Source organism: Lycium barbarum, chromosome 7 (assembly GCF_019175385.1).
Source record: "Lycium barbarum isolate Lr01 chromosome 7, ASM1917538v2, whole genome shotgun sequence".
NCBI lineage: Eukaryota > Viridiplantae > Streptophyta > Magnoliopsida > Solanales > Solanaceae > Lycium > Lycium barbarum.
Window position 1 is genome coordinate 133,193,664 of NC_083343.1, and position 10,269 is coordinate 133,203,932.

Consider the following 10,269-nt stretch of genomic DNA (forward strand, 5'->3'; position numbering starts at 1 on the left):
TTATTGCCCCTTTTTGGATTTTAAGTTTTAGTTAATATATGAATAGATTGCATCAAATGAAGTGTAACAAAAACTTACAAAATCAAGCTAGTCTAGACAGGATTTAGTTACTTGTTAACACTAACATTTACAATTTCAGACACTATATTATCATTGTATGCTACTCTAACAACTTAAATATCACAATATTACAAAATAAGTCGAAGTATTACATGTCTAACTTGAAAAATATGTTGTGTCAAATTAATTGAAACAAAAAGAACTGTGAAGATAAAGCCAGTAAATTAAGAGTTGCTTGTTCAGAGGTCTCGTATTTGAGCTCTAAGTATGAAATCACCTTTGATAACAAGCGTTTTACTTCCTAAATTGGGACTTCTCAAAGCGAATTCAGATTAATCATAGCCCAAATCGAGTATCGATTACTGAGTGAGAACCAAAAAAAGAGAGAATTGCCCGTCCAGAATGTTAGCTTCAGTTTTCTTTTTTACTTATTATTTAAGAAAGAAAAGAGAAGCAAAAATATAAGGAAGTACCACATTGGTTACTACGAAGGCTAATAGCTTAATGGTATTAATAGTCACAATCTCGAATATTCGTAACGACGAAATTGGAAATTTAGTTATGAATTTTCAAGATTTAATTTATATTTATAAAAAGTAAATTTTGATTTATATTCACATAATTATTCATATATGCATATAATTTTTATGTTATTCAACTGACTACCTTTCCGTCTATATAGTTATGCCAAGAGGTCAATAATAAACCAAAAAAACATGAGCTGTTTTTTTAGTTATTTCGTTAAGAGAAAGAAAGGCTAATGAATAGCAAACGTATCATAAACAAATTATTTTCTTTCAAATCTCACTCTTGAAAAAACATCTTTCAAATACCGAAAACTCTCTGAATTTATTTTAGCCTAACTCTTGTGTAAGTTCAATTGTTATTTTGATCCGTCTCATCAATTCAACTTAGTCATATTCATTAGCTCGATTTTTTCAAATTCACATCATGTAGAATTCATTTAAGTGGAAGCTCTCTCTATTGAGATTTTTCGTTTTCAAGGTGCAAATTCGAGAAATCTAGTTAAAGAGAGAACCATCCATCTAAAATTTTACCCCCTCCGTCCATGTTTACGTATCCATGTTTGACTTGACACACCCCTTAAGATGCAATAAATAGAATGATAAGTTTACTATATCACCCCTAAGTGTTATAAATCGTCTTAATAATTGAAATCAATCAAATATACTTTAACAAATATGCAATCACTAATAATCTCTTGAACTTGTTAACCCAATAATTAATGATAAGGATAAAATAAGTATGAAATGATAAATTATCTCTTGATTTTTCAAACTGAACGAAATAAAAATGGACATTGAGAATAAAAAAAAATTTAAGAAAAGACTACCACTTGGCTGCATTAAAATGTCATTTTGTGGGGCCCAACAAAGATCCTACTTAAATTAGGAAAGTGGATAAAGTTGATATTTTATATTTACCCCATTTCTTCTCTCTTTCCCTATTATGTTTTTCCTATTTTTGGGAAAACAAATGGATAGTACCTACACAAAATAGTACGTTTGACCATCTTTTTTTTATTTTTTTTGCTTCACTTTTTTTCTTCCCCACCGCAATTCTTGATTTTTCCACTTATTTAGGGTCTTAAAGCTAGAAAAAAGTTTGAATTTTTCCCATGTAATTCACCCCCCCCACAAAAAAAAAAAGATAAAAAAATGGAGCTAAGAAGTATATTCTTGCCTCAATTCAAGATTCAACAACCTCAATTCACTTGGTTTTTCTCTAAACAAGACAAACATCAACCCCTTGTTGTTGTCAACATTTTTAGCAGGTAAATATGATGTTTTTGTTTGAAATATGTTCCAAATATAGATTAGATATAGAGTTTGTGATTTACTTAAATAAAGTTGGTTCTTTTATTTGTGATTCTGAATGAAATTGGTACAATGGAGTGGAATAAATATAGAAGATTTATATAGTTTAGGGTCTTAAAGTAAAAAAAGCTTGTATTTTTACCATGTGATTCACCAAGAAAAAGAAGAAAAAAAATGGAGTTGAGAAGTATATTTTTGCCTTAATTCAAGATTCAACAATCTCAATTCACTTGGTTTTTCTCTAAACAAGATAAACATCAACCCCTTGTTGTTGTCAACATTTTTAGCAGGTAAATATGATGTTTTTGTTTGAAATATGTTCCAAATATAGATTAGATATAGAGTTTGTGATTTACTTAAATAAAGTTGGTTCTTTTATTTGTAATTATGAATGAAATTGGCACAATGGAGTGGAATAAATATAAAAGATTTATATAGTTTAGGGTCTTAAGGTAAAAAAAAGTTTGTATTTTTACCATGTGATTCACCAAGAAAAAGAAGGAAAAAAAATGGAGCTGAGAAGTATATTGTTGCCTCAATTCAAGATTCAACAACCTCAATTCACTTGGGTTTTTTCTAAACAAGACAAACATCAACCCCTGTTGTTGTCAACGTTTTTAGCAGGTAATTATGATGTTTTTGTTTGAAATATGTTCCTAATATAGATTAGATATAGAGTTTGTGATTTACTTAAATAAAGTTGGTTCTTTTATTTGTGATTATGTACAATGAGTGGAATAGATACAGGAGATTATATAGCTGACCCCAATTAGTTTGTGATTTACTTAATACCCAAATCAAATTGGTGGATATATATGAGCCTAATGGTTTTTATCATACTTGTTTTTTTTTTTTTTTTTTAAACAAGGTAAACATGAACCCCTTGTTGTCGTCAACATTTTTAGCAGGTAAATATGATGTTTTATTTTGAAATGTGTTCCATATATAGATTAGATATAGATGATTTGTATAGCCATCCTAATTAGTTTGTGATTTAGTTAAATAAAGTTGGTTCTTTTATTTGTGATTATGTAAAATGAGTTGAATATATATATAGAGGATTTATATGGCTGACCCTAATTAGTTTATGATTTACTTAATACCCAAATTAAATTGGTGGATATATATGAGCCTAATGGTTTTTATCACGCTTGGTTTTTTCTAAACAAGGTAAACATGAACCCCTTGTTGTTATCAACATTTTTAGCAGGTAAATATGATGTTTTTGTTTGACATATATTCCAAATAGATTAGATATAGAGGATTTTATATTAGTCCACCCCAATTAGTTTGTGATTTAGTTAGATAAAGTTGGTTCTTTTATTTGTGATTGTGAATGAAATTGGTACAATGGAGTGGAATAAATATAGAAGTTTTATATAATTTAGGGTACTAAGGTAAAAAAAGTTTGTATTTTTCCCATGTGATTCACCAAGAAAAAGAAGAAAAAAATGGAGCTGAGAAGTATATTGTTGCCTCAATTCACTTGTTTTTTCTCTAAACAAGAGAAACATCAACCCCTTGTTGTTGTCAACATTTTTAGCAGGTAAATATGATGTTTTGTTTGACATATGTTCCAAATATAGATTAGATATAGAGGATTTGTATAGCTGACCCTTATTGGACTGGTGTATATATATGAAGCTAGTGGTGTTCTCAAATCTCAATCTTGGTATTCTTTTGAGGGGTTGCACGTAAATAAAGGTGGTTCTTTTATTTGTGATTCTGGACGAAATTGGTGAAGTGGAGTGAAAATGTGCAATAGATATAGAAGATTTATATAGCTGACCTAAACTAGTTTGGAATTTACTCAATACTTAAATTGAATTGGTTAGCTAATGGCTCAAACTTGGTATTCCGTCAAAAGTTATATGTAAAAAGTTGGTTCTTTTATTTGTGATTCTGATAAAATAAGTCCAATGGAGTTGAGTAGCTACATATTGGTATATATAATAGTAACAAACTAGTTTTTGATTTACTTACTACCTAAATCAAATTTGTGGGACATATATGAAGCTAACGGTTTTCTTGAAATTGGTATTTTCTGAAGGGTGGCTTGTGAATAAAGCTGTTCTTTTTCCTGGTTAACCAGATTACAAACAGAGTGGTAGTGAATAAGGCTGGGGCACGGACCATTTGTATGACACGTTATTGAACAATTGTGTATTGGATGTAAAAAAACTCTAAATTTTCATGGGGATAATGTTGTCATCATCAACATGCCAAGAAAAAGAGGCTTAATTTCTAAAGATATCTTTTTCTTCACCATATGAAAGGCAAAAGATCTTTTGAGTTATATTTCTTTTTGGCATCTGAATAATCATCTAACTTCTGCCGATGGTATCCAATTTGCTTCCAGGGAGGCTTTCCCCATTTCATATGATAGGTGGAAAAATATTGAAGTACATTGCAATAATGATCAAAGTATAAGGCACACACCCCTGTCGAAGCAAGACAATGCAAAGTTACCTGAGCTATCCTTTAACCGGCTTCAGCAAACTGATGATGGGCACTCTGGATTGCAAAGGCGGAACTTTGGTCGTTTCATTGCTCGTGAGGCCGTGCTTGATGAAGAATATTGGGTTTGTTTTGCTGCTTCTATGCTCTTCTAAATAAAACTTTTATTGCTCTTCTTTGTTACTTTTCCTAAGAGTATTTCAGATTTTCTTGTTCCTCTGTTTTAATGTTAATGGCAGACAGCAGCCTGGCTGCGGGCAGAAGCTCATTGGGAATCCGTGTCCTATATGAGGTTAGAGTTCGCTCTTATCACATGTCCGTTCTGTGATTAGTACTAGTTAGTTTGAATTGTTATGTGGTAAATATTTTTTGATCCATATTGTTATATGGTGAATATTAATTGTATTTTGGCAAATTTTAGGCATGTTGACGCATACAAAAGGAAGTATGCCGAACAGGTGAGTTGCAGTAAACCAATTTTTTGTTTATTTGCAATTAAAATGATATCTGGTTGAAGTTGACATATGGCCATTAAATATTTAACCCTTTTTTCCTACAACTCATTAGAATAAACATTAAGTAGTTGCTTAGTTGTTTATAAATTGCCTCATCTCATAGGCATGTCTTTGGCTTCAGCGACTTTTGTAATTTTAGAATTTAGACTTAACGAAAGAGGTTAGCAGATCTGTTCCTACTTTGATTAATGTAATATTTAATGCCAACAAACGAATTATCTTTTCTAGGATTGTTAGGATAGCAGTTGTATTTTTAATTTTGAGAAAAGATAATCGATGTGGTCAATGACCTTGCATTTAAATTAGACATGTTGACAATGAGATATATCTGGTATAAATAGTGACAACTTCGTTGTTATATTCTTCTCCCATTAAAATTAACATTAATCATCGTGTGTTGCTGGCATTCTGCTGCTAGTATTCCTTAGCACCACTAATTTTTCTTTGCCTTTCGTTTTATTCCATTATTTGTATGCAGGAGTTTTACGGTTTAAAGAGAAGATGTTCTGGTCAGGACGGAAATTGCTTGAAGTGCTTTTGTTTTGTTGCGGTAGGTACAGTGGCTTCCAGACAATGCTTCTTGTCCTTAATGTTGCTTATGCACAAGTTGCATAAGTATAGTTGCTTTATATTGCATTTTAATTTTTAGAATTGCTTTCATTTTTCCATTGATTTCAAATGCAGTGCTTTGCATCTAGTCCATCAATCTTTTGCCTATTGCCAATATCATAGTTTCTAGAGTCCTCCTTTCCATCAGTAAAAAGTTTCTAGAGTTTTTTCATTCATTTTGAATTTTGATGAGAAGATTCTTACTCCTGCGAGCAATTTCACCACGTTGTGCCAAGTGACCTGATGCTTCTTCCAAGTACTGACATCTTCTTAACAAATTCCTCTGCCCACTGTAAAGAAATGGATCTTGGGCCTAACTCAACCCCAAAAGCTAGCTTATGATGGGAGGATTGCCGTAAGGAGACCATGTATCCTTTAACCCACCGATGTCGAACTCTTAACACCCCACCTCACGCCCAGGGCTGGACATCTAGTGCGTGGCAATTTTTAATATGGTTTCTTTACACCCACAAAAGACAATGTTCAAACTGACTTATTCAAAAGAAAAGACAATGTTCAAAGTTTAATAAGCATACTTTAAAATGTCTGTGATGTACTTAAGATGGTTGTTATGTGATATTTATTCTTTTGAAATTTGATATTTGTCTTGGATATTCCTCAGCCTTCAAATGTTTCAGGTTAAAAAAGAAGAGCCAAATGTTAGAAGAACAGTACTTAAAAGTGTGGTGGGAACTTTGGACCTAAGCATCCGACAATTTGTACAGCGGGAGAGATACCCAGGGGTATCAACTCAACCAAACTCCTCCCCCTTCCCAAACCCCGAAATTCTGCAGCAGGAAAAAAAAAAAAAGACAACCTTGATTTGTATTGTGTTTCCGTTCTATTAAGGTAGACGAAAATGTGTTCTAGGGTTTGCTGAATTCCTTTTCCTCTAATTGTCTCCAGGAAATCAAAAAGTTATCGCCTGTCTTGGCACGTCAAGATCCCTTTGATTCACATAAATATGCTTACATTGCAAATGTTTGTGTTGCAAAGTTTGCTCGACGTCAGGGTATTGCTTCAAATATGATACATTTGGCTGCTGATGTGGTCAACTTAGAAGGTGCCATTTTTCAGCTCTGGTTTATGTTCAGAATTGCCATCCATCTTGATTAATTTCATTGAACTACGTCTAATATTTACTGCACGTACAAGCAGGTTTCAGGCAACTCTTTGTTCACGTTAATGCAGACAACTTACCTGGCCAAGAACTATACAAAAAAACTGGCTTTAAGGTTAGCTTTCACAATCCGTTTTTCCCATGTATTGAGCATCTTATTGCTATTGTTTATTGCATTATATCTGTGTATGTGAATGATTTTGTGATTTCCTCGTTGTCACTTCAAATAATAGATTATGGTTATACTTACTTTGAGCTTTTTTCTTTGTGAACGCATTCTTAATGTTTGAAACCTGTTTATATCCCGCCTCATAATTCTTGATCTGTGCGTTAGATAAATTCATTTGGAGGTGTATTGTGGTTATATCACTTAGCTAACAGTGTTATTCATTCAAGGAGCAAAAAGACTTTAAGTTAATTTATATGAAACGAGCACTTAATAGTGGTATCCTTTCAAGGGACAAAAGTAGTGGAAGATAATCTATATGAAATGAGCCCTTAGTCCCTTACGCTTCTGATAGTGCTACATTACAAAAACCAAGAGTTTAAGTTATGCAGACTAAAAGATATATAGATTTTCCACCGTCAAGTTAAGTTGACCTACAGCAGGAGGTAACTCTTCATAGAAAGTTTGATATCAACCCTGATGTGATAACCTGGTAAATAGAGTAATAACTTGCGATAGCCAGTTAGATTGAAATGATAGTATAACTTGATTTTGCACTGTATGCTCAAATCCTTTTGAAAATGCTTACATCGCTTATCTTAGAGCTGAGTCTTTTCCTTGCTCTGTCATTCCATGCAGATCGTGGAAGCCGCTTCATCGTCTTTATCAAAAGAACAGAGGATTCTAATGTCCTTGGATTTATAAGCTCCATTGCTACTTCACTTCCTGACTATAAAGTGGATGTGGTAGTTTGTACATTTATATGGTTTGAAGCCAATAGCTTGTTGGTTGATGAATGTATCTTTGGGTAGACAGACAACTAGTTAGTTACAGAGATTGTAATATATGTATAAAGAAGTTGTACGATTTGTTTGGACTAGGGAAGTGGATACGTATCGGATACATGTTTATTGAAGTATCCAATACGAGCATATCCGGTTAAAATTTTAGTGTATTTTGGAGAATTTGGACTATGTACTCATCATACTCAATGTCATATATTTTTGGACATGAATATGTCGAAAGACAAATGAAGAATTCAAGTAACAATAGGCTGAGAGATGATGTTTTCTCAAGGAAAAAGATTTTGTTATCCCACCAACTACACCTATTACTAAACTAACTTCTGAATATCCACTTGAACCAGCATAATCATCCGAGTTAACTAAATGAATGGAAATTAGCATGACTTTCCTTCTGTATTAAGTTGTCCTATAAACTCAAATTTCATTGTGAGGATGCCTTGATTTGAGAATTGAATCGTCAGACTAATCGCTTAGACGATAATAGCTTGAATATACTTTCATTGGTAATTGAATAAATATACACGAACTGTATATACTCTTAAATACTTCCTAGCTTTTGACCAAAATCATCCTTTGTAGTTTCACCACAACGTCCACTACATCTTTATGATATCTCACTTAATAGAAATTATCCTTTTTAAGTTTCCCAAAGTGAACCAAAACACCCCTCTGTTAAATATTTCATCTACTTCTTACCAGAATCTTTATGACTCTGGGAAGCTAGAGAAAAGGGTTTGTAATGGTTATACTCCCACCGTTCCACAATAAGTGTCATTTTAGCCAAAAAAATTTTGTTTCATAATAAGTGTCACCTTAAGAAACCAAAACATAAATTGACTAGTTTTTTCCAATTCTACCCTTAGACAATAAAGTAGCATCTAAATGATGATTGGAAAAGCTACATAGTTAATTGGTGTTGTTAGATTCCCAATGTCAAAAGGTTTACTTCTTGTGCATGCTTTAATCAAAAGATAAAAGAAATTTATTTTTATTATATAGGGGTAATTTGGTAAATTTTACATTACATTATTGATTTCTTAATATGCATGTTTTGAGCTAAGATGACACTTATTATGGAATCAGTATTACTTATTCTTGGGTGAAGCTGCTTCTTTTCATTGGAAACACAGAGATGGTGCTATTACCTATGAAGTTGGATTAGAATCATCCACTCCATCCCTCCGTTTCTATCTATTTAACATTCCCAATCTTCAATTGTAGAAATCAGTCCTGAACAAGTATTCAAGATTCAATCTTGAAACAAAAACAAAGATTACAAAATTTATAGGCCAAAAGAAACATAGTTAACCTGATAGAGATACCACGTTTCACTTCTTGAGATTCAATTTAACTAATTTAAAATTAATTTAATATTATAAAATTGAAATCTACATGTTCAAAAACTATACAATAAATTGTATTCTTCTCGGATAGAATAAATACCAGGATCACTTTAAATTTTATGTCGTGTTTTCAAATCAAATTGAATGTCGCTCTTTGACTTGCAAGACTTATAAACCTTCATAATATTTGATTTTTTTTTTGGTCATATATTTATAAAAGCAACTTTATATAAAAGGGATAAGACATCATTACCCCCCTCACCTAGTAGCGTTTTTGCTACAACACATCTTACCTAATTTTTGGTCATATCACTCCCCTAAACTATTTAAAACCGTAATATTTTACCCCCTAAACGCTGACGTGGCAAGGAGAGTGTGTTTCACTCTCTTTGAGAGAGTGAGAAACATAAAAAACGGGAAAACTTAATTTTTTTCTTAAAAATCTGTATTTTCTTAAAATATGAATATAAATCTAGTTTTCCACATTTTAAAAAAATAATTAATTTTTTCAAAATTTTATAAAAAATCAGTTTTTTTTCAAATTTTGACAAGAAAAACACATTTTCCGGATTTTATTTGAAAAATAAAAGTGTCCTAAGAAAATGAAATCATGAAAATCAAGATCTTTTAAGACATTTAAAAAAAAAATAATCAAGCTTTTCATATTTTTAACAAATCCATTTTTCCATATTTTTTAAAAAAATTCATGTTTTCAGTTTTGTTTTTTTTAAAAAAAATAAAAACATATGGGTTTTAAAAAAAATCAAATTTTCAATTTTTTTTTTTTAAAAAGGGTTTTAAATTTTTTTTTTAAAGAAAATTCAGTTTTTTAATTCGCGTTTTCAGTTTTTTTTTTTTTTAAAACGGGTTTTAAAAATAAATTTTTTAAAAGAAAAATCAGTTTTTTAATTCGCGTTTTCAGTTTTTTATTTTTAAAACGGTATTTCAAAATAAAATTTTTAAAAGAAAAATAAGTTTTTTATTCTTTTATTCTTAAAAATTGACACGTAAGCTGAATTTTTTTTTTTAAAAAGAAAATAAATAAATGCACATGTGACAAAGAGAGTGTATGTCACTCTCCCATATGAGAGTGAGCATCAGCGTTTAGGGGGTAAAATATTACGGTTTTAAATAGTTTAGGGGGGTAATAGGACCAAAAATTAGGTAAGGTGTGTCGTAGCAAAAACGCTACTAGATGAGGAGGGTAATGATGTCTTATCCCTTATATAAAATGTTAAACATCTAAACATTATCTTAAAATAAATAATTTATTTTCTAGTTTCACTCTGAAAAAAGCTCTAATTGACAATCAATTCTGGGGACCAATACACATATAACTAAAACAACTACAAGGG

The 10,269-nt window shown here is 31.3% G+C and overlaps 1 protein-coding gene across 2 annotated transcripts; it reads left to right on the forward strand.

Annotated features, from left to right (window-relative positions):
* The first annotated feature begins 1,521 nt into the window (after nt 1-1,521).
* On the forward strand, nt 1,522-7,780 carry LOC132604583 (GCN5-related N-acetyltransferase 6, chloroplastic-like). Of its 2 annotated transcripts, none has more exons than XM_060318146.1 (9): nt 1,522-1,855; nt 4,258-4,480; nt 4,595-4,647; nt 4,777-4,813; nt 5,349-5,420; nt 6,118-6,222; nt 6,386-6,542; nt 6,638-6,714; nt 7,405-7,780. In XM_060318146.1, the coding sequence occupies exons 1-9, from the start codon at nt 1,740-1,742 to the stop codon at nt 7,468-7,470; spliced, it is 906 nt and encodes a 301-aa protein (XP_060174129.1). In that variant the 5' UTR covers nt 1,522-1,739; the 3' UTR covers nt 7,471-7,780. The 2 variants fall into 2 exon arrangements, with proteins under 2 accessions (XP_060174129.1, XP_060174131.1); XM_060318148.1 differs by lacking the exon at nt 1,522-1,855 and adding an exon at nt 2,634-3,444.
* The last annotated feature ends 2,489 nt before the right edge of the window (nt 7,781-10,269 follow it).

Bases quoted from the DNA above. Each gene is read 5' to 3' on its own strand.
- LOC132604583 (XM_060318146.1), top strand. From the start codon at position 1,740: ATGGAGCTAAGAAGTATATTCTTGCCTCAATTCAAGATTCAACAACCT. The intron at 4,481-4,594 runs GTTTGTTTTGCT...TGTTAATGGCAG, and splicing joins TGCTTGATGAAGAATATTGG to ACAGCAGCCTGGCTGCGGGC. The intron at 6,715-7,404 runs GTTAGCTTTCAC...CATTCCATGCAG, and splicing joins ACAAAAAAACTGGCTTTAAG to ATCGTGGAAGCCGCTTCATC.